Genomic DNA, 24774 nt, shown 5'->3' with positions numbered 1-24774 from the left:
TCTCAGCAGTGGGACTCTCATGGCAGCACCTACACTGTCCAGCATATAGGTGCCATAGGAGGTAGGAGTATGGCTTGGCAGTGCCCCACTTCTCTCAGGCCTCTCAGACTTGTGTCAGCCATCCTTGTTTAATGCTCTGGACCAGTTGAGACACTCAGAAACCCCAGCATGAAGGTAGTGCTGCAGCAGCTTGGGTCTCAGGGTCCCTGAGAGGTCAGGCAGTACGTTGGTGACTCGGGCCTCAAGCCCCAATTTATCGCTACTACAGTGGCTGCCTTGGAATGGCTGGCAGAAGTTTTGTTGGTAGGTGGTGCTGGCACGGGCAGGCTGAATCTGCACGAAGTGAACGAGGCGCTGAGGGAGGCTACCGAGTCCTAGGCCTGACCGGAAATCAGACTGGTAGGAGGATTCAAGGGGCCGCTGCTGGCGTAACTCCAGCTCACAGGGTGCCCAGTGCAGGAAGGTGTGCCGCTGCCTCAGACGCTCCAGATCTTTCCGCCTCCCGATGCCCTGCAGCAGGTAATAGGGGCCCTCCTCAACAGTAGGGGCCCTTGGCCCACAGTTCTGGTACCAGGCACCTCCTTGGGCCCTAACCAATTCTAAACCTGCCTGGTGATGCCCAGGCTGCACCTGCCCTTGCTGACCTGTGCCCTAGCTTCCTTGGCCTGCCTTCCATCCCAGGATGAGGTCCCCAGAAAGTGAATGGTTCTGGGATATTTGCACATTATCAGGAAAGGTATCAGGGAAACCAAAGAGAAGTGTCTCCATTTGGTGTTCCCAGAAAATAGAGATTGTCAGGAAGACAGGTATGCATCTGCCTGTATAAGGTGTCCCCCTATTGTCTTATTCCCCTCTGCCTTGCCCTCTGCTCTGTCCTTGATATCAGCCTAAGCCACCCACTTCCCCTCCTCCCTCCAGCACTCACTTTGTCAAAGGAAGTACGGTTGTCATGCTTGGAGAAGAAGTGTTGCTGCGCTGGTTCCTTGAAAGACAGTGAGAAAAAGGTTAATGGGGAAAATGACACCTACCTACCCACCCTCTCCCCACGCCCCCCCCCCCATTATTTTACCTCAGGGCCTAGTTGTGCAGAGAAGCTGCCAGCAGCCACTACCCCTAAACTGCCTAAACTGTTAAACTTTCAAGACCCTGAAAGGGCAGAGACAAAGCAACACTTCACTCTTGGGACACCTTGTCCTGTAACTTACCCCTAAAGCAAAATGCCCAGGACTCATGCCTCAGTCCTTTCCTCCTCTCTGTCCTTGTTCACTCCCTCATCAACATGCCCAAAGCTCTTGACCCTACAATGCCATCTGGAAACTGATTTTTTTGTCTCTAGTTGGAGTTCTCGTCAGAACTCTGGACTTAATAGTCAACTAACTACTCCATATCTCAAAGTTGATATCTAATGGGCATCTCCAAATACATGACTATGTTCTGGATCATCTCCCAAACCCACTCTACCTACAGTCTCTCCCAACTCAGGCCATGGCCCCTTATCCAGTGTAACTCCAGCTCACAGGGTGCCCAAGAGCGGGAAGGTGTGCCACTCTATCCTGTCAAACACCTTAAGAGTACCCTCTCGACTCTTTTCTTTCCCATCCCACAGCCAATATGCCAGGAAATTTTTTCGTGCTTCCTTCAAAATGTACCCAGGATCAGACCCCTTCTCACATAATGCTTACTACTTCCGTTGGTCCAAGCCACCTTCCTTTCTTTCCTAAGGAAATTTCCTAAATTATGGCAAGAGCTTCCTGCTTGTATCCTGCTTCCAAACTTGTCCCTCCACAATCTATTCTCTTAAATCAGCCAGAATAATTCTTTTAATGCTGAAATTAAATCATGTCCAAAAGTCCAAATGGTGTTTACAGAAAATCCACAACAGTTCCTCTTTAAAGGCCAATGTCATTATAGTGACCCATGAGACCCGCATAATATCTGTCTCTCCATTATTTCCAGCCATGCTTGTTTTATTGCTCCTCAAACACAGCAAGTGCTCCCATCATAGTATTGCCCTTTCCTTCTTCCTGGGACTCTTCCTCCACCTGGCCATGTGAATCCTTCTGTCTTTCCTCTTAGGAAGCCTTCCTTGAACACTATACAGTCCCATCACTTCAACTCTGTCCCATAGCATTTGTCACCTTCTTATATACTATATGATTATATATATATATATATATATATATATATATATATATATATATATATATATATATATATATATGTGTGTGTGTGTGATGTTGTTTATCATCTGATGACCCCAATAGAATATAACCTGCTTGGGGCAGACATTGTTGTCAGTCTTGGTCACATCCTTAATTCTAGCACTGAGAACAGTGCCTGGTACTGTGCTCAATAAATGTCTGCTATTAAATCAATGAACAGGGACAGGAAACCCCAGCTTTAGGGCATTTTCTTTGACCAAATTGGGGCCAGAGAGCCATGCCCCATATTCAGACAGAGAAAAGCCACTCCTCAGACCCCCAGACCATGGCAAAGACCATCTTCTTCTGTGCTTGTTTTCTGCCTTCAGAGCTATTCCCTTCCCTGACTTGGCCTTTCCTGCTGCTGACACCAGTGGCCTGATTCTGGAGGCTATTGTATGTGGTGAGTTCAGTTTTGGGGTTGGGAACATGAGCATTGGCCAACAACAGGTTCCAAGATAAAATGCAGGGGCTGGCCCCATTCCAGACCCCTAAAACAGAATCTCCAGATTTGGGCCTGTTATACGTATCTTTAACAAGCTCCCCTCATGGAACTTCATGCCTTAGAGAACCAGTCTAATCAGAATGTAAGCTCTACAAGGGTGTACACCTGTGGGAAGCCAGCCAGCCTTACCTTTAATTCCTCATAAAGCAAGCTGACACGATGGGAATTAAAAACTCATGGCCCTTTTAGAAAAAAACATAAGAGAAAATCTTCAGAATCTAGAGCTAGGCAAAGACTTAGACTTGATACCAAAAGCAAGAGCCATAGAAGAAAAAATTGATAAACTGGACCTGATCAAAACTAAAAATTTGTTCTTTGAAAGCCCATGTGAAGAGGATGAAAAGACAAGCTACAGACTAGGAGAAAATACTTGCAAACCACCTATTCATCAAAGGATTAGTATCTAGAATATATAAAATACTTTCAAAATACAACAATAAAATAACAAATGATCCAGTTAGAAAATGGGCAACAACATGAACACACATTTTACCAAAGAAGATATACAGATAGCATATAACACATGAAAAGATGTTCAGCGTCATTAACCATTAGGGAAATGCAAATTAAAATCACAATGAGATATCACTACATGCCTATCAAAATAGCTGAAGTAAAAAATAATGACACCACCAAATGTTGGTTAGAATGTGGAGGAACTAGATTATTTGTACATTGCTGGTGGGAATGTAAAATAGTACAGCCTCTCTGGAAAACTATTTGACAACTTTTAAAAAACTAAACATGCAACTACCACATGACCAAGCAATTTCACTCCTGGGCATTTATCCCAGAGAAATGAAAACTTATGTTCACGCAAAAACCTGCATACAAATTTTCATAGCAGCTTCATTTGTAAGAGCCCAAAACTGGACTGAATCTAGATGCCCTTCAGCAGGTGAGTGGTTAAACAAACTGTTACATATATACCATGAAATACTACTCAGGAACAAACTATTGATATGTGGAACAACTGATGAATCTCTAGGAAGTTGTGCTGAGCAAAAAATCTAATCCCCAAAGGTTACATACTGTATTATTCCATTTATATAAATTTTTGAAATGACAAAATTTTAGAAATGGAGGACAGATAGTGGTTGCCAGGATTAGGGATGGGGGAAGGGGTGGAGAAGTGAGAGGGAAGTAGGTATGATTATAAAAGGGTAACACCAGGGATCCTTGTAATGTTGGTCAATATCTTGCCTGTGGTAATAGATACCGTACACAAATCTACACAGGTGATAAAATTGTATTGAACTTAATACATAAATGAATATAAGTAAAACTGAGGAAATCTCAATAAGGTAGGTAGACTATTCTGGTTGTGATTTTATACTTTTGCGAAATGTTACCATGGGGGGAAACTGGACAAAATATAGATGGAATCTCTCTCTACTATTTATTACAATTACGTATTAATCTATAACTTTTCCAATAAAATTTCATTAAAAAAAACCCCTGGGGGCCTGGGGCCAGTTTCTACTGACCCCTAAATTTCTCCCGTATCTCTTTTGTCATTTACAGAATTGTACATCTAGAATGAGAAGATCTCCATCACAGGAGGTAGCTCAGAACCTGGAAATTCACTATTCTTATAGTGGCAGGACAATCTATTGACTCTCACTGACTTGAATTTTGTTCTTACAACTTTGGGAACCTGGTGAAAAGTGCAGGCACTTCCTTTCCATGCAGGCAATTCTGGGTTTTCTTGTCCCTGAGAATTATTATTTGGAGCCTTGTTTCTAAACCATCCAGGTCTTCTTTTCCATGGAGGTGGCAATACAATGGTCCCTGGTCAGGCGGGGCTAGGGGTGGGGTTCCATCTGGAGGGCTTGGAGGAAAGATAGGTTTCCTGGGAGCGGGCAACACCTTTTTGTGGGAGGGCTGATGGTACCCGTGGAGGCTGGGCAGTCTACAGTGATTGGGTACCAAGAGAGAAGACTCTGTGGTAGATAGTGGCATGAAATAGCAGCAAGGGCACAGTCATCATGGTACCATTGATGAAGGACCTGCCACCAACCATCAGCCCTAGGAACTCTTGTCTGACCTTAGGAACAAACATGACCAGAATTACATTTCCCAAGAGTCGGACAGGTAAAGGCTAGAAACAGATTAATTTGTTGAGAAGGAAAAACAAACAAACAAACAAAAAACCCCACCCCAGAATCCTGAGAATTTTCTTGCCCCTAAATGTCATGAACAATTTTTTTTTATTTCCCCCAAGCTAAAGAAAATTGGATGCCACATCTTGGAAAGATTTTCAACAGCAATAGCTGATATCATCCACCTGAAACCGGGTACCTCTTAACTAATGAGAAAATAAAATATGCACCTTCCCTAAGTAGTACCATTAATTAAAACAGCTTTAGGCATAGAAAAAGCCATGAGACTTGACAGTTATACAATCCGAGCTCAGATCACATGGTTCCTTCTGCTTGGGCTGTTGATAATTGCAGTAAATCTTCATTTCCTTTGGCAGCCAAAACATGTCCTCTCCTGGGGGACAGGTTTAATGGATTGAGAAGATGTTCTGGTCTCTGGAATGAGAGCTGCCATTGAGGGAGGGGAGAGGGAGGGAGGCGATGTTCCTTCTCCTGGTTCCCTCCCAGGCCAGTCTCCACCTGTCTATGCCTCTCTACTCAGGGTCACTGGTCTTTATAGGTTGGCCCTCTGCACACAGCTCTCTCTATCCTGGGTTCTAGGAGCCACACCTCCCCCATATCCCCTTGGACCTAGGGGTACTGACCACTTGGTTGTTACTAAACTCAGGAGACTACCTTACCCTGAGGTATCCACAGAGACTCTTGGAACTCCTAGGTTCTCCTGTTTTAAGTGTACTTTCTACTTTGGGACCCTGGACTGATGTGTGATTCCAGGCCTCCTTGTCTCCAGGTCTAGAAGAAGTGGAGGGCCTGGGGCTCTGCATCCTCCTGCCCTTCAGAAGCCTATTCCAGTCACTGTGGGCCATCTCTGCCATCACTCCTTTCCAGTCCAACCTGCTTAGGCATGCAAATGGCTATCCAGCCAACTCCTGAGCTACTTCCCTGACCTGAGGAGGCTTTCTGCCCATTCCCAAGCTGCTGGACTGCAAGGTTGGCCATGGGATGGACCATCACCTTTCACGGAATCAAGGAATCTGAATATGAGAGCAGTTGTTGACAAAGCTCAAGATTTACTTTCTGGGTCTGGAGGCTCTCTCCCCATGGCAACCCACTCCACCTGACTCTTCCTCTGCCAACCGGAAGGGGTATGCCTGGAACCTACTCTTCCCTACCTTGTCTGTAGGGGGAAAGAACTGACATTTTAGGAAACAGTTTTCATGCCTGTCCCTGGGTAGGCAGAATCCATTTGTCAGTCCAGCTGTGAAAGGACTGGGGATGATGCTCTGGGGCCTGAGAGAAGTAGGAATTGGCTCAGCCACCCTAGCTGCCCCTTGGGTCATATCCTACCAGACACCGTTGCAGGAATACTGCTGGAGGCTGGGGCTTGGCTGCAAGGCGGTACTCTCGAGCACTTTCACTCTTAAATTGGCCTCGATAATGTCCATAGAAGCCATTGTTGTGCTGTAACAAGACAGGCATGAGGGTGAGCACAACTACACATCCATTCTGAATCCCAGACATCAGGGTCCCTAGATGAATGGTCTAGAGAACCCCGGCTAAAAACCCCTCCAAAGAGGGGCTGACAGAATAGGAAAAATCTGAGGAAGGATACCCTGAGTGAGGGGTTGGAAGAGAGTTGTCTCAATCCATGGTTAGGACTGTTGGCCTCAGATGTGACCTTCCAGACCCACCCGGGAAATCTATTGTGTTCCTATGTGTGGGGACAAGATAACATTCACTCACTCATTCTCTAATAAGGGCAGGCTTACTATGTGTTGGGGAGACAGTAGTGAAAAGACAGGAGATCCTGATCCCTGTAAACCTTCCTTCTGATAAGGGAGTTAGATGTAATAAAGAGGGTCAGGGAAGAAATAATCTGACAACTAGATCAAGAGTGATATGATAGAGAACAGGGACAGCCTCGCTGGATTTGACAATGGGGGTGGGACCTGAAGGCAAGAAGGAGTTAGTCATGTGAGGAGCAGTAGGGAGGAACTAAACTAACTGAGAGCAGGAACTAAAGGGAGGAACTCAAGGGCAAAGGCTCAGAGGCCAGAAAAAGAGAGCTGTGTTAGAAGAACAAGAAAGAAGTACCCCGGCTAAAGGATTATGAGCAAGCTGGGAAGAGATGTGAGATGAGGTCAGAGAGGAGCAGGGCCTAGATCAGGTCAGGAATATGGATTCTATTCTAATAGCAAGGGAAAACTTTTCAGTAGAGGAGAAGATCAAACAGCTTCTCAGTTAGGGAGTACTAAACAGAGTTTTGAGGGCAGGGCAACTGTCTTGTGGCATAGTACCTCCTTGGAGAGCCTGAGAGGAGATCTCTTTTGTTGTCCTTCCCCCAGTACTGAGAGCAGGTCAAAGGTCCCTGAAGAGCAAGAGTTGAATGGAGCCATACTGTGCATCCATTGACAAAGTTTGTTTGCCACACATCCTGCTATTTTGGGGCAAGAGGGTACCCTCTTAAACTGTAACACTCAAGCAAAGGATGACCTTTCCAAAGGAGAACTTCACTAACAGGTACATTCTGAAGAAAATGTCAGAAAGAGGCACTATCAGAAGATAGAAATGAGTACCTATCAGAGGTCCAAGAAGGTGTTGGACTGCGCCGATATTGTTAAGCAGACACCCCATAGATAACCATGTATGGCCAGGGAACCCCTTCGTCTCAATCTCTTTTTCCCTAGTGCTCCCTGGTGAGGGCAAATGAATCTGGTCCTCCTTAATCATATGCCTGAGCAGAGGGACTCTGTCTCAAGCCTTGCCTCTAGCCATAACAGTGGGCTCATCAAAACAGGGCAGCCCTATGTCTGTTCATCCTGCTGAAGGCTTGAGTCACCCTACTCCTCTAGCCATCCCTTTACCATCTGAAAATCACTGCTACTCTCAGTTCACTTGGGCTTTACCACGTTTCAGGCCCAGGCTGGGTATGGAAAATACAGATAGACGAAAACACAGTCTTTGCCCTCAAAGTGTTCCTAGAGTAAAGAGAAGGCTCAACTCTGTCAGTCTGAGGGGATCAAACAAAGGAAAGGAAATAAATGGGGGTGGCTAGAGGACTGGGAGTTCAGGTGCCTAGCAGGATACCCAGAGGCATGGAGGGGATATAAAGCAGACTAATCAGCCCCCAGGAGTAACCTCAGGATGGAAAAGGGGGAGTGGGTGTCCAGGGTCCCTCCACCGGCTAGCTGAAACCCTTCCCACTTCACCCTCATGGCACAGGAATTTCAGTCATAGTCCTAGGGCCGGGAGACAGAATAAATTTGAAAGTATACCCTTACCCAGGAGCCTACTAAAGCACTTTGCATCTTTTCAGGAAGAGAATGGAAAAAGCAAACGTTCCTCTTGTCTTTTTGAGGCCACATCTGAGAAAGGAAGAATTTCAGAAGGTCAACTTCTGGTTGCTTAGTGACAAGGAGAGGTTATGACTGCACAATGCTGCTGATTGTTGAGTCAGTACCCAGACTGCTGCCCATTTGTGCTTGCTGTTTTGTTTCTACTTCTCCAGAAGAGAGAAATCTTCCTCCTGGCATTAACAGCTTGGGAGAGCCCTTATGTTTAAAAATATATGGGGCTTCATGATGCAATCTGATGGACTTGCAGCCAATAAAATAATAAAGAGCATTTTAGGGCAGTGCAATGGTGGCTCAGCAGGCAGAATTCTTGTCTGCCATGCTGGAGACCCAGGTTTAAGTCCAGGTGCCTGCCCATGCAAAATACAAACAAACAAGCAAAAAAACAAACAAACAAACAAAAAAAACAACGAGATGAAGAACATTTTAGAGACAAATCCTGCATTTTTAAAAACTGTGCAGCTATACTGCCAGGGTTGTAAATTTAGAAAGTGTTCCATGGAGGCACAATAAATTTTAAAGAGATTGTTGGCTCTTAGGATAAAATTATTGCTTCAGAATAAGGTTTTACCAAATTCTCTCTTAGGATTTTGTGGTGACTGGCAACATCAATTGTGGCAGGTAAACATTACAAGGGCCCAAGTGGAGGAGAGCGTTAACAGGGGCCATAACTGAGGAGCATGTGAAGATTGACATCATAGTGCCATTTTGAGCTTGGGTAGATTATCGTCCTACTCTCTCATTTGTAATACAGGGGTGTGAGCAGTTCATCCCTGTTACTAACCAAAGGAAGGTGGTTATCACCCTCTAAAAATGTGGCAATAGAACATTCAACCTCAGCAAATGCTTAGACTCTGCTGTTGTCACTGGCACAAGTCATACTAGCCAGAAAATCCAACCAAGTGTAGTTACTTTGGAGACTTCCTCTCACGTGTACTCATAAGTACAAGAAGATCATTGCAGTATCTATATGGGGAAAAAGATGAAGTAGTCTTAATGTTTACCAAACAGGACAATGAAGAAATTAGGCTATAGTCACGTAATGGAATAGAAAACTGAAATTACTACAAATGGGCTAGAATACTTGAATCCACAGAGATAAATGTTAAAAACAAGATTTTGTCAAAAAGTTATTGGAGGATGCACAGTGTTTCATTTATTTATAAAATGATATGAACATGTAAAACAATGCTATATGTTGTCTATGGCTACAAACTTATAAAAGTAGAAAGAATGTATAGGAATTATAGGTACCAAATTCAGGATAGAAGTCACCTGGGGAGGGGATCAGGGAGGACATAGTGGAGCTTCAACTTTATCTGTAACGTTTTTAATTTGAAAAAAGCTTTATTTTTGGCTCTCTGAGCAGCACCAGGGTGGTTGGCAAGAACAAGCATCTTACAAAAGGTGGCAAAAAGGGAGCCAAGAAGCAGTGTATCTATTTTCTAAGAAAAATTGGTATGATGTGAAAGCACCAGCAATGCTTGATATAAGAAACGATTGGAAAAACAGTAATTACAAGGACTCAAGGAACCAAAATTGCATCTGATGGTCTTAAAGGTCATGTTTTTGAAGTGAACTTTGCTTATCTCAGAATTATGAAGCTGCATCTATAAAATTCAAGCTAATTACTGAGGATGTGCAGGGGAAAAACTGTCTAACCAACTTTCATGGCATGGATCTTACCCATGAAAAGATGAGTTCCATGGTCAAAAAATAGCAGACCATGATTGAAGCTCATATTGATATTAAAACTACTGATGGTTACTTGCTTTGTATGTTCTGTGTTGGTTTTACAAAAACAAAAACAAAAAAATACCGCAACAATCAGATTTGGAAGACCCCTTATGTTCCGCACTGACAGGTCCGCAAAATCCAGAAGATGATTATGGAAATCATGACCCAAGAGGTACAGATGACTTGAAAGAAATGGTCAATAAATTAATTCCAGACATTGATAAAGTCATAGAAAAGGCTTGCCAACTGTGCTAGTTTCAAACCATGTGTACCCCAGAGAAGCCATATTCTTTAATCCCCATTCAACATTGTTGAGTGGGATCTCTTTAAGTTGTTTCCATGGAGGTGTGACCCATCCAATTGTAGGTGGGACATTTTGATTAGATGGTTTCCATGGAGATGTGTCTCCACCCATTCAAGGTGGGGTTGCTTACTAGAGCCCTTTAAGAGGGAACCATTTTGGAAAAGCTTTAGGGCCTACATAGCCAAAGACCTTTGAGATGCAGAAATGAGAAGTCAAGGACCCTAGCATATGCCAGCCATGTGATTCCCAGCTGACAGAAATGTTTCGGAGTCATCAGCCTTTCTTGAATCAAAATATGCCTTAGTTTGGACATTTTTATATCCTTAGAACTGCAAACTTACAACTTAATAAATTCCATTTATAAAAGCCATTCTATTTCTGTATATTGCATTCCAGCACCTTCAGCAAAATACACCAATCTATATCCTCTCCATGCTGTGTTTGTTAGAAAAGCAAAAGAGCCGAAGAAGCCCAAGTTTGAATTGGGAAAACTAATGGAGTGTCACAGCGAAGGTAGTAGTTCTGGAAAAATAACTGAAGATGAAACGGGTGATAAAGTGGAATGAGCTGATGGATATGAGCCACCTGTCCAATTATGTTTAAAATTCAGACTTTTAAAAGTGGCAAAAAGTCTTATTTGTGAAAAAACCTTCAGTTAGGTTTAATTAACACCAATTACAATTAATGGCACATATTGAAAGTATACATTATACATTTTGATTTATGTACACACCCATGAAGCACCATCACAGTCAAGAGAGTAAACATACCATCCTCCAAATTTTCTCCTGCCACTTTATAATCCTTCCCTAGGGCACTCACCTACTCCAGGTTACCACCAATCTATTGTCATTGCAGATTAATTTGCATTTTCTAGAATTTTATAAGTGGAATCATTTAGTTTATAAAACTTGTTATTGTAGACTAATTTGCATTTTCTAGAATTTTATAAATGGAATCGTATGGTATTTTGTTTCTGGCTTTTTTTCCACTCAGGATAAAAGATTTATCAATCGTTCATTCCTTTTTATTAGATACTTCACTTAGAAGTCTCCGATTGTGTGGATATACAACTTCTCCTAATCTCTTGAATCCATACACCAATCCAGTTTTTGCCCCCACTGGTCCACTGAAGCTGCTCCTGACAAGGTCACCAATAATTAATTCCCTCTCTTCAATTTCCTTGCATCAGCAGTATTTGACACAACTGAACTTCTCTTCTTTGAAACATGATCCAGGAGGTGACCAGAGCACTCCACTCTCCTGGTGTCCCTCCCCAGTCCCTGACTTCCTGCTGTGGATTTTTTTCCTCATCTTCCAGGCATTCCAGGCTCCGTACAGTCTCTTTTCCATCGATGCCGGCTCCATTGGTGTGCCCATCCTGTCTCCACGCTTGATGGTTTCAAAAAACCATCTATAACCCTGCCTGCCCTGCTCTCAGGCCGCCCCAGCATTGGGCTGGTCGGACTCGCATACAATTTCTTGTTTCCTTGCTCTCCCCTCCAGCCTCTCCGGCCCCAATTCTGTGTTCCCTTCTGATTGCAGTGCTCCTCCCCCCAGCTGCTTCCCCTGTCCCGCACTAGCTCTGACCTCCTGTGCTCTAGTCAAGCCCTGGTCCTTAGCTTGCAGGCTCAGTCCACATGCTGCCCTCACGGATGGCACACCGCGGTTCCCGGGGTTCACAGCTTCCAGGCCAGGCCCCCTGGCGCTGACTTCCTTATTCTCAATGCACCTAGTTGGGCGTGGGTGAAGTGTTGAATTAGAATCTGGGCTGGTGAAGGGGTGCTGGGTGGGGGTGGATGGCAGGCTGTGTATGTGGGGATATGAGGGTTCATGCAGTGGGGAGTATGCGTGCTGGGTGTGGCGGCGTGTGACGTGAGGTAGGCGGCTGGGCCAAGGCCTAGGCTTGTGACGGTTAAGACCGTTAGGACCGTTAAAACCGTTAGCCTCGTGCTTCGGTGAAGGCGGGGCTTTGAGGCGGGTGGAATTCCCACTGGCCAGAATGAGCCGTGGGGGCGGGGCCGCGCATGTGAAGGCGGCCGCGGTGGGACCAGTTGGCCTCAAGACCAGATCAAGACAGCCCCAAGGTCTGGCCTGAGTGGGCCGCCAGAAGTGGGGGCAGGAGGGGTTAGGGCGGGGGTGGTTGGAGAACCAGGCGGGGTCGTAGGGACATGTTCAGGATTTCCGGGGTCCTCGCGGGTTCTCCCGGCCGCTGGCTTCTCCGTTTTAGTCTCGCGCTGAAGTTCCTCATCGCTTTTTCCATGTGGGAGTTCTGGCTCCGAAGCAGTTTTGACTTATGCGCTCATTTTGGGAGGGCCATTTTCATCATAGGAGTCGCTAGGGGCTACGGCCTCTCTCCCATTTCCTGTACTGCCTGGGAGGCTGAAGTAAGAGGTTTGGCCCGGGAGGTCTGGGCGGGAACCGAGCGAGGCTATTTGACTTTACTTGTATTATGGAAAATCTCTTGAAGTCTTCTAGAAAAGATATAGGAATGATTTGGTCTAGGAGCCCAGAGCGTGCCTCCGGATTGTCAAGGAGAGACAGAAGATGGCGACACGACAGCTCTTCGTGTTTGAGGCGGGTTTGGCAGAGCCTGGAGGGGGTTCATAGACAGGGACAGACTTGCTTCCCCTGAGAACGAGTGTAGGAGTCTCAGGCGCTCGTGAAGGCCCTCACACTCCTAGGCGTCAGGATTCTCAGAGTTGAAGACTGACCAGATAGGGGGAGGGTCTGTATGCCCCTCAGGGCACCCTATCCCCCTCCTCCCCCACGTACCTCCCGTTCTTACCAATCCTTCCAGAGCACTTACTGTGGAAATGGTCTCATTTCCTGCATGTACTCAAACTTTTCTTTCCTTTTATGCTTCCCTTAATAACTGTAACCTGCTCTTTTGAAAGTTTTTAATGTGTGCATTTCAGTTTTTCATTTGTTTTAAAAGTGTTTTCTTTATTGCCAATGTTGGACTGGCATTTGTTAGGATACATTTATTTAAGCAGTAGGGATTTCTGCCCTCTGGGAGCATAAAAGCCTATACAGATGGTGTGAAAACAGATAAACCTGACGTTGAGGACATTGGGCCCCAAATGGTCCTTAGACATGGTCAGGATGAGGGTATAACTATGGAATTCGTTCAATCACATTAAAAAACCTCTGAGGATTATCATAATTCAGAAGATTATGTTCTGGAATCTAGTGTCTTTTCCAGATCCAAGCCACAGCTGTAGAGCTTGCTTTCTGTCAGTATAAAAAGAAATAGAAAATGATAAAGGATTTAAGGTGTTAATGACTTTAAATAATGGTCTTGATCTAGTGATGTGTCTAGATTCTAAATCTGAACTCTAGAAGAAGGAGTTTTTGTTAGTACTGGAGGGAAGAAAGAAACTAGCCTGTTAATAAGTAAACAAAGGCAGAAATCCTGTATTTACGCAACCACACCTGTTTTATATATACTATGTCTGCTGTTCTAGAAACTTGACATATAATAATTGAAAACTACTGATTATATATGTAGAATGGAATGATACATTAATGTTTGTTTTTGTTGTTAACTTTTAAAATTAATAAATAAAAATTTTTAAAAGTTTCAAAAAAATAAATAATTGAAAATAAATCTTAAATATTTTTTAATTGATTGAAATCCAGTTGTACTCTGATGGTTAGAATGTTTTGTTCCATTCTTCTAATTTAGTTCCCAAGTTATTGTTTAACTCATTTAACAATATTTTCTGAACATCATTTAATGTTCCAATCACCATTCTAGGTTCTGGGAATATAGCAGTGAATTAATCAGACAAAAATTCCTGTTCTCAGAGAACTTAATATTACATTCTAGTTGGTGTTGCTGTGTGTGCTGAGACTGACTAACCAAGATAAATAAGATATGTTAGTATTAGATGTAATATATTAGTATTAGATGTACTACTTAAAATGTATTACAATGATGTGATGTGGAGAAAAACGAAGCAGGAAAGAACAATAGGGATTGTCTAGGGATTACGTTTTTCAAATGAGTGGTATTTGAGTGAACACCTGAAGAGGGGCCTATCATGTCGAATCTGAAGGAGGAGTGCACCCAGGTTGAGGGATCAGCACTGTATGTCCAGCAAGGATGAGCAATATCGTGGAGCCCATAGGAGGCATGCAAGTGGGTATAGATAGGAGAGAGGGGAGATTTCGGAGAATCATAAGAACTCTGACTTGTATTTTGAGTAAAGTAAGAGCCAGTAGGGGGGGTTGAACAAAGGGGTGATGTGATTTGACTTAGGGTTAGGTTCATTCTGGCTATTTCAGAGAGACCAGTTAGGAGACTATTGCAGTAATCCAGGCTCATGACTGTGGATTAAGATTGCCAGATTTAGCAAATAAGAATACAGGGTACCCAGTTAAATTTGAATTTCAAGTAAACAAGTTTTTTTGTTTTTGTTTTTTTTGGCACAAGTATGTCCCACGCAACATTTGAGAAATTCACATTTTATTTGGGCATCCTTTATTTTATCTGGCAACCCTCCAGTAGAGGGAATGAGAAATGGTCAGATTCTGGAAATATTTTGAAGGAATTACTGCAGTATTTGCTGACAGATTGGATGTGAGAGTGTGAGAAAGAGCAGTCAAGGAGGACTCTTAGCTTTATGGCTTGAGCAACTGCAACGATGAAATGGGAAGACTATAGGTAGAGAATGTTTGTAGGGTGGGGGTGGGTGGGGAAAATGAGGATCTGGGCTTTGGACATGTTAAATTCAAGGTGCATATTAGTCATTCGTGTGGAGATGTCAGGTCAGCAGTTGAATATAGGAGTCGAGTTCAGGGAAGGGGTCTGGATTAGAAGTAATAAATTTGGGAGTTGTCAGCTCTTAAATGGTTATTACCTACTGTGGGAAATTTTAAACATTATAAAAGTAGAGATAATGGATGAAAGAAATCCAATGTACCTGTCATCTAACTTCAACATTTATCAACCTATGTCTAGCCTGGACCCTTCCCCCACTCCTACAGCCCAGCTCCATTGTTTTAAGCAAATCATAGACATTAGGTTATTTTATCCATTTAAAACTTATGTATGTAATAAAAGATGAGAAAAAATATAAGGACTCTGGTTTTTTTTGTTAGTTTTTTGTATGCTGTGCGGTAGGGGTCACACTTCATTCTTTTCCGTGTGAATAGCTGTTACCAGCACCTTTTGTTAGATTCTTTTGAGGGGGTGCTGCAGGGGCTGGGAATCAAACTAGGGTCTTCCGCATAGGACTCAGTTTTAATATAATCACAATGTTATCATCACATGTAAATAATAATTTCTTAATATCATTAAATATCCAATCCATAAATTTCCTTAATTGTTAAAATTTAGGATCCAAACACAGTATATTTGGTTAATATCCCTCATAAAGCTTTTTTTAATCTAGAGATTCCCACACCTCTGTTTTTCTTGCTTTTTGTATTTTGAAAGAATAGTGTCATTAAATTGTAGGATTTTCCACTCTCTGGATTGTGCTGATCGTATTCCTGTAGTACTGTTTAATCCCTCCCGTATTTTCTGTAAACTGGTGGTTAGAACAGAGACTTCATCAGATTAAGGATCAATATTCTTTGGCATAAATACTTCATTGGTGATGCTGTGTACCTATGATTGCACCTCATCAGAAGTACGTTACTTTTTATGATGGAAAGATTGATCAGATGGTCTAAGTATTGCCAGCCTGGCCCTTCCATTTTAAAGTTCCCCATCAGCTTTTTACCTCATGGTTTTAACAGTCATGGATGCTCATTGCCTAGATCCATTATTTTCATTAGGGCTGCAAAATAATGATATTCTAATCCTTTAATTCTTCTATTTTTATCAGTTGGATTACTTCTATAAAGAGGAACTTTCTCACGTCTATGTGTTGGTTTACTCTGAGATACAGTTTGTTCTAGAAAGGTAAGAAAAATGATTCTTTCCCTTTATTTATCAGCTTTCAGAATGAGTTCATTTCCTACCCTTCGAAGTTACCAATGAGTTTTTTTTTTCATAATTATGAATTGCACCGAGTTCCTTTTAGGTAGCTAACCAGTAGTCTCATAACTTCCTTGTTCTCTCATACAACCAGATGCCCTAGGCTTATTTTAGACATTTCTTGGCCCAGTCCTAGAACTGGCCATTTCTTCAGGGAGCCCCAGTTCTTTTAGTTGTGAATGGTCTAGCAAAACTACAAGCCATGTACTAGGAAGGCACATTTGGTTAATCATTATTTCTAAAGATTTTCAGTAGACAAAGCTATGAAATACATTATTTTTAATTAGAGAAATTGTGTTTACAGAACAATAATGTATAAAATACAAGATTCTCATATACTACCCTATTTTTAAAAAATACTTTAATTGACAAAACAACATACAAACACAAACATTCTTAACATACAAACATTCCGTACTTGGTGTACAATCAATGGCTCACAATATCATCACAATATCATAGTTGTAGATTCATCACCATGATCGTTTCTTAGAACATTTGCATCACTCCAGAAAAAGAAATAAAAAGAAAAAAGAAAAAACTCAAACATACCATGCCCCTTACCACTCCCTTTCATTGACCACTAGTATTTCCATCTACCCAACATATTTTAACCTTTGTTCCCCCTATTTTTATTCTATTCCCTTTACCACTCCCTTTCACTGATCACTAATATTTCAATCTGCTAAATTTATTTTAACATTTGTTCCCCCTCTTATTTATTTTTTATCCATATTTTTTACTCATCTGTCCATACTGTAGATAAGAGGAGCATCAGACAGGTTTTCACAATCACACAATCACATTGCAAAAGCTATATCATTATGCAGTCATCTTCAAGAAGCATGGCTACTGGAACACAGCTTTACAGTTTCAGGTACTTCCTTCTAGCCGCTCTAATATACCTCAAACTAAAGAGGGGATATCTATGTAATGTGTAAGAATAACCTCCAGGATAACCTCTCGACTCTGTTTGAAATCTCTCAGCCACTGACACTTTATTTTGTTTCATTTCTCTCTTCCCCCTTTCAGTCGAGAAAGTTTTCTCAATCCCTTGATGCTGACTTCCAGCTCATACTAGGATTTCTGTCCCAAGTTGCTAGGGATGTTTACACCCCTGGGTGACTTGGACCTTTTCTTGGCCTTAAAATTATAAGCTAATAAATCTTATTATTCAAGCCAAACCATTTCATGGTATTTGCTTTAAGGAACCTGGGAAACTAAAACCTTAGTTTTGCCCTACCACTATTTTCCTTAGCTATAAATGGATTAAACTCTAAAACCAAAATGTAGAAACTGGCAAAATGGTTAAAGAAGTATGATCCTTTATATATTCAGTTTATAAGAGACCCATCTTAGATCAAAAGACACTAACAAATTGAAAGGGAAATGATGGGAAGAAATATTACATGAAAATAGTTGAAAAGAGTGCTGGAGTGGTTATACTAATATCTGACAGAGTTTAAGTTAAAAACTGTTACAAGGATAAAGGGCATTATTTATTGATAAAAGTGTCAACCCAGCAAAAAGATATAATAATTATAAACACATATATACCCAACCACTGGTCCCCAAAATATATAAGGCAAACACTGCAGAATTGAAGAAAGAGATAGATATCTCTACAGTAATAGTTGGAAATTTCAAAACACTACTTTCAATACTGGCTATAACACTTAGACAGAAGATCAACAAGGAAACAGAGGACTTAAATGTTTAATTCTGTAATCTAAGTAGATCTAACAAGCATAGATGGAACACCTCACCCAGCAATGGGAGAACTCAAATGCATGTGGCTCATACTCCAGGATAGATCATATGTTAGTGCACAAGACAAGAATCAATACATTTTAAAATATTGAAATCACCTAATGTGATATCTCTAACTACAATGGAAAGAAATTAGATATCAATAACAGAAGGAAAACTAGAATATTTACAATTACATAAAAATTAGATAGTGCACTGTTAAACAACCTGGGTTAAAAGAGAAATCACAGGGTTCTGTTTCTTTCTTGTAATTTTTTTTTAATTAATAAAAAAAGAAATCACAGGGGAAATGAAATTAGAAAATAAATACAAATGAAACACTTACGGGATGCCGAGTGCTCAGAGGGAAATTTATAGCTATGAATGACTGTATTAAACAAGAAAAAAGCTAACTTCCCATCTTGAGGAATTTGAAAAAAAAAGAGCAATGTAAATCCAAGATTAGCATAAAGAAGGTAAAAAAAAATAAGATTAGAGCAGAGCTAAAGGAAATAGAGAATAGAAAAATAATTGCTCAAGTTGACAAAATAAAAGTTGATTCTTTGAAACAAGTGATACAATTGACAAAGCTTTAGCTAGGCAAAAAAAGATGCAGATAACTAAAATCTGAAATTAAAATGGTGCCATCACTAACTTTACAGAAATAAAAAAGATTATGAGAATACTAAGAATTATATGTCAATAAATTAGATAATCTAGGTGAGATGGGAAAATTCTTAGAAATATACAAATTACCTAAACAGACACAAGAAGAAGTTTAAAAACCTCAACAGATTTTTAACTATAGAGATTGACTCAATAATGAAAAAAAATCTCTCACCAATGAAAAGTTCAGGGCCAGAAGGCTTAACTGATGAACTGTAATAATCATTTAAAGAAGAATCAATACCAATCCTCAAACTCTTTAAAAAATTTCAAGAGAAGGGAACTCTTCCTAATTTGTTCTATGGGGTCAGCATTATCCTGATATCAAAGTCAGATAAAGACATTACAGGAAAAGTAAACTATAGACCAGTTTCCTTTATTAATATAAATGCAAAAATCCTTAGTCAAATACTAGCAAACCAAATCCAATTGCATATTTAAAATATTTAGAATCCCATGACCAAGAGGGATTAATCCCAGGAATGCAAGCGTGGCTCAATATAAAAATCAATTAATGTGATAAAACACATAAATTGAATGAAGGAAAAAACATATGACTGTCTCAATAGACACAGAAAAGGCATTTAACAAAATCCAATACCATTGAAAATTTTTTTATTAATTATTGAATTAAAAAATATATGACAACAAAGAAACATAAACTTCTTAACATATGATCATTCCATTCTACATATATAATCAGTAATTCACAATATCATCACATAGTTGCATATTCATCATCATGATCATTTCTTAGAACATTTGCATCAATTCAGAAAAAAAAGCAGAAAAAATTCATACAAACTATATCCCTTACCACTCCCTTTCTTTTTTTAATTAATTAATTTTTTATTTATGATATATAACCACATACAAACACATTCTTATATCATTCCGTTCTTGTTATATAATAATAACTCACACTATCATCACATAGTTGTATATTCATCATCATGATCATTTCTTAGAACATCTGCATCAATTCAGAAAAAGCAATAAAAAGAAGACAAAAAAATTCATACATACCATACTCCTTAACCACTCCCCTTCATTGATCACCAGCATTTCAATTTATTAAATTTATTTTAATATTTGTTCCCCCATTATTTATTTATTTTTAATCCATATGTTTTACTTGTCCATTGATATGGTAGACAAAGGGAGCATCAGACACAAGGCCTTCACAACCACACAGTCACACTGCAACAGCCATATCGTCGTACAATTATCTTCAAGAAACATGGCCACTGGAGCACAGCTCCACATTTTCAGGCAGTTCCCTCTAGCCACTCAACTACATCTTGCCTAACAAGGTGATATCTATTTTTTTTTTTACATAATGCTTTAAAATTTTATTATTCTTACATATTAATTATTAGTTCATCATTGTATATGCATTATATCTTTTTAGGTACAGTAATAAGCTAGATATTAATACAGAGTTTTTATTCTAATCAGCAAAAGCTCAAATATATAGTAAATTCTTTTTATAGTTATGATAAATGCCTTGAAGAAAAACAAAGTGTGTTTTTGATTTATGGTGGTTTTTGGGTTCCAATGAGATATTCCTTAAAGCTAAATCAGAGTCTTCATCAAGGATCACAGACTTATTGATTACTCATGTGACTTTTCTTCTCCAGAGCATCTTCGTAGCATTTGTCATCTCTGAATTTCTCAGAATATAGATTAAAGGGTTTAGCATGGGGGTTATGACTGTGTAAAACATGCTCAATAATTTGTCAGCAGGGAAGTTTCTAGCAGGTCTCACATACATAAAAGTACAGGGAACAAAGAAGAAGACCACCATGATGATGTGTGAACCACAGGTAGAGAGTGCTTTCCTTCTCCCTTCCTGACTGAGGTTCTTTAGAGAGTACAAAATGACACTGTATGAAATGAGTAAGAGCAGAAATGCAATACTGCAGACCAGCCCTCCATTGACTACCACTAAGAGGCCAATGATAGAGGTATCAGAACAAGCAAGTTTCAATAAGGGGTACATGTCACAGAAAAAGTGATCAATGATGTTGGGACCACAGAATATGAGCCCGTAAAGAAAGCTAAGTTGAATTACTGAGTGCAAAAGTCCTTCAGTCAAGGATACTGTTAGTAGCATAGCACACACCCATTGCCTCATGATAATCAGATAATGCAAAGGCTTGCAGATGGCCACATAGCAGTCATATGCCACCACCAAGAGTAGAAAGACCTCTGGTCCAGCAAATAAGTGCTCCATAAAGAGCTGGATCATGCAAGCTTGGAAGGATATGGTATTTTGTCCAAAAAACAAGCTTAAAATCAACTTGGGGTAAAAGACTGAGGGATACATTGCATCTATAAATGATAAGCCAGCAAGGAAGAAGTACATAGGTGAACCCAGGGACTTACTGACACAGTCACAACAATCGCTGAATTGCCAGTGATAGTCAAAATGTAGAACAGCAAGAAAATAGCAGAAAGTCCTTTCTGTTCCTTTGGTTTCTGTGTGAAGCCCAGGAGAACAAAGTAAGTCACATTATTCCTTGGTTCCATCTATCATTGTATAGACGCTGAGATCAGGTTTCCAGACAGTTTACCAATCCAGGAAACATCACTGAACATTTTATCTCTTCAAACCACAACATTTATCATGGAGTCTTACAGTTGGACTGTATCCAACATTGCTAATTGCCTAATTATATTCACTTGGATTTTCTACACAACTTTAAAAGAGCATGTGTATATAAAAATGTTGTTGGAGCAGTTGGTGGGAATGTCAAATGGTGCAACCACTGTGGAAGGCAGTTTGGTGGTTCCTCAAAAAGCTGAATATAGAATTGCCATACGACCCAGCAATACCATTGCTGGGAATCTACTCAAAGGAATTAAGGGCAAAAACTCAAACAGACATTTGCACACCAATGTTTATAGCAGCGTTATTTACAATTGCAAAGAGATGGAAACAGCCAAAATGTCCATCAACAGACGAGTGGCTAAACAAACTGTGGTATATACATACGATGGAATATTATGCAGCTTTAAGGCAGGATAAACTTATGAAGCATGTAATAACATGGATGGACCTAGAGAACATTATGCTGAGTGAGTCTAGCCAAAAACTAAAAGACAAATACTGTATGGTCCCAATGATGTGAATCGACACTCGAGAATAAACTTGGAATATGTCATTGGTAACAGAGTTCAGCAGGAGTTAGAAACAGGGTAAGATAATGGGTAATTGGAGCTGATGGGATACAGACTGTGCAATAGGACTAGATACAAAAACTCAAAAATGGACAGCACAATAATACCTAATTGTAAAGTAATCATGTTAAAACACTGAATGAAGCTGCATCCGAGCTATAGGTTTTTGTTTTGTTTTGTTCTTACTATTATTACTTTTATTTTTTTTCTCTATATTAACATTCTATATCTTTTTCGGTTATATTGCTAGTTCTTCTAAACTGATGCAAATGTACTAAGAAACGATGATCATGCATCTATGTGATGATGTTAAGAATTACTGATTGCATATGTAGAATGGTATGATTTCTAAAAAAAAAAAAAAAATGGACAGCACAATACTACCTAATTGTAATGTAATTATGTTAAAACACTGTATGAAGCTGCATCTGAGCTATAGTTTTTTTTTCTTATATATTTTTGTATTTTTTATTTTTATTTTTATTTTTTCTCTATTATCATTTTATTTCTTTTTCTGTTGTCTTGCTATTTCTTTTTCTAAATCGATGCATATGTACTAAGAAATGATGATCATACATCTATGTGATGATATTAAGAATTACTGATTGCATATGTAGAATGGAATGATTTCTAAATGTTGTGTTAGTTAATTTTTTTTAATTAATAATAAAAAAATGTTGTTGGAACAATCACATGTCCCCTCTCCACGTGCTTGGGTGGGTCCGCTCTCCTGGCCTGGGGCTTCTTGACTTCAGACCTCAGTCTCCATGGCTTTGCCTCTGAAGTTATTTTTCCTCCAATGTGTCCCTTCTCTGAACCCCTCAGTCCAGACTGGCAGCGGCTCACTTTATACAGGTCCCACAGCACTCTCGTTGACTTTCTATGCAGTAGTGTTGGATCATGCCCATCAGACATAAGGAGTTTCCACAAATCTTTCCTGGATAACTCCATGTCCGATCCTGGCTTTCTCTGAAATGTCTGACTGGTTGCACATTTGGTTAAATCCTCACACAGGGCTCTGTTCTCTGGGGTCTTCTTTCTTGGGAGCCCAGAATTTTCTAGAACATCAATTTCTGGTTTCTTTGTACCCAAAAGTTTACTTTTCAGCTTATCTCTCTCCTGTCGCATTTCACTATAAGCTGCAAGGAGAAACCAGGCTGCACTTTCGACATTTAATTTGGAGATCTCTTCTGCTAAATATACAAGTTCATGGCTTTTAAAATCTGCCTTCCAGCCAAAGCCATTAGTCAACTTTGCCAGATTATCTGCCATTTTAAAACAAGGATTGCCTTCCTTCCAGTTTGCAATAGCATGTGCCTCATTTTTGTCCAAGGCCTCATCAGAGGTATCTTTAGAGTCCACATTTCTACCAACAGTCTCTCCAAAGCATTCTAGGCCTTCTTTATCAAGCTTTTCACAACTCTTCCAGAATCTTCCCCTTATCCATTTAAAAAGCCGTTCCAACATGTTTGGTATTTGCAAACTGCAACAGCAGAACCCCACTCTCTGGTACCAAAATCTGTTCTAGTTTGCTAGCTGCCAGAATGCAATATACCAGAAATGGAATGGCTTTTTAAAAGAGGAATTTAATAAGTTACAGTTCTAAGGCTGAGAAAATGTCCCAATTAAAACAAGTCTATAGATATGTCCAATTAAAACAAGCCTAAAGAAATGTCCAATCAAAGGCATCCAGGGAAAGATACCTTGGTTCAAGAAGGCCGATGAAGTTCAGGGTCTCTCTCTCAAGTGAGATGGCACATGGCAAACACAGTCAGGGCTTCTCTCTCGGCTGGAAGGGCACATGGCGAATACGGTGTCATCTGCTAGCTTTGTCTCCTGGCTTCCTGTTTCATGAAGCTCCCCGGGAGGCGTTTTCCTTCTTCATCTCCAAAGGTCGCTGGCTGGTGGATTCTCTGCTTCGTGGTGCTGCAGCATTCTCTGCTCTCTCTGAATATCTCTGAATCTCTCCAAGGTGATATCTATTTGATGAGTAAGAATAACCTCCAGGATAAACTCTCCACTCTGGAATCTCGCAGCCACTGACACTTTATTTTGTCTCATTCCACTCTGCCCCCTTTTGGTCGAGAAGATTTTCTCAATCCCTTGATGCTGAGTTCCAGCTCATTCTAAGATTTCTGTCCCACATTGCCAAAAACACCTGGAAGTCATGACCCATGTAGAGATGGGGAGAGCAGTGAGTTTGCTTGCTGTGTATGTGTGAGAGAGAGAGAGAGAGAGAGAGAGGCCACATCTGAGCAACAGAAGAGGTTCTTTTGGGGGTGACTCTTAGGCCTAATTTTAAGGAGGCTTGACCTATCCTTTGCGGGATTAAATTTCGTATGAACAAACCCCCAAGATTGGATGCTTGGCCTATTGCTTTGGCTGTCCCCACTGCCTGTGAGAATATCAAGAATTCTCCACTTGGGGAAGTTGAATTTCCCCCCTTTCTCACCATTCCCCCTAAAGGACTCTGCAAATACTTCCCTATTCACTGCTCAAATCGCTCTGGGATTTCTCTGGGCATCACTCTGGACAAACCTACAAAATCTCATGCCCTATGCAAGGTTCCAAGTACTATGGTATTCGATTAAACTATCAACATAAGTTATATTAGGAATGTTAAAGTTTTAAAATATGAATTACCATCTGTTTTCAACACCCTGCATTATTGACATTCCTTTGTTCTTCCTCCTGCAGAAACATTTTAAAATTTGCACATTTAGTCACTATCATTATACACTCTAGGCATTCCTGGATTATACCATCCCAGTCTTTATTGTTTATCTTTCCTTCTGATTTCATTTGTGCCCCCAGGCCTCCTCCCTCTATCATTCTCATATTCAGCTTCATTCAGTATTCTAACGTTATTGTATTACAGTTAGGTAGTGTGCTATCCATGTCTGAATTTTTACAATCAGTCCTGTTGCACAATTTGTATCCCTTCAACTCCAATTACCCAATATCTACCGTATTTCTATCTCCTGA

General features: G+C 40.6%; 2 protein-coding genes and 2 pseudogenes across 16 annotated transcripts in view; 2 read left to right on the top strand and 2 right to left on the bottom strand.

Moving 5' to 3' along the window:
• Positions 1–109: 109 nt before the first annotated feature.
• Positions 110–12483, bottom strand: CIMIP7 (ciliary microtubule inner protein 7). Of its 11 annotated transcripts, XM_077129342.1 has the most exons (8): positions 12355–12483; positions 11793–11934; positions 8946–9127; positions 8090–8173; positions 7106–7245; positions 6156–6269; positions 926–982; positions 110–531 (listed from the first exon to the last, which is right to left on the bottom strand). In XM_077129342.1, the coding sequence occupies exons 5-8, from the start codon at positions 7211–7213 to the stop codon at positions 115–117; spliced, it is 696 nt and encodes a 231-aa protein (XP_076985457.1). In that variant the 5' UTR covers positions 7214–7245; positions 8090–8173; positions 8946–9127; positions 11793–11934; positions 12355–12483; the 3' UTR covers positions 110–114. The 11 variants fall into 11 exon arrangements, with proteins under 11 accessions (XP_076985457.1, XP_076985460.1, XP_076985454.1 ...); XM_077129345.1 differs by lacking the exon at positions 12355–12483 and having other exon boundaries at positions 110–510; positions 11793–12305; XM_077129339.1 differs by lacking the exon at positions 12355–12483 and having other exon boundaries at positions 11793–12300.
• On the top strand, positions 8244–10153 carry LOC143656784 (small ribosomal subunit protein eS1 pseudogene; annotated as a pseudogene).
• The window catches only part of IHO1 (interactor of HORMAD1 1), a 91412-nt gene continuing 78758 nt past the window's right edge, over positions 12121–24774 (top strand). For 2 of the 5 annotated variants that reach the window (XM_077129336.1, XM_077129334.1), the window contains exons 1-2: positions 12121–12289; positions 16040–16116. Coding sequence is in view for 2 of the 5 variants with exons in the window: in XM_077129333.1 (XP_076985448.1) it covers positions 12374–12589; positions 16040–16116 (293 nt within the window). In the remaining 3 variants the exon portion in view is untranslated. The other 3 variants (XM_077129333.1, XM_077129332.1, XM_077129335.1) reach the window with 2 other exon arrangements.
• LOC143657920 (olfactory receptor 4A47-like) lies at positions 20225–21259 on the bottom strand (annotated as a pseudogene).

Source organism: Tamandua tetradactyla, chromosome 15 (genome assembly GCF_023851605.1).
Source record: "Tamandua tetradactyla isolate mTamTet1 chromosome 15, mTamTet1.pri, whole genome shotgun sequence".
NCBI classification, from domain to species: domain Eukaryota; kingdom Metazoa; phylum Chordata; class Mammalia; order Pilosa; family Myrmecophagidae; genus Tamandua; species Tamandua tetradactyla.
This window is presented reverse-complemented; position numbering and strand designations above follow the sequence as displayed.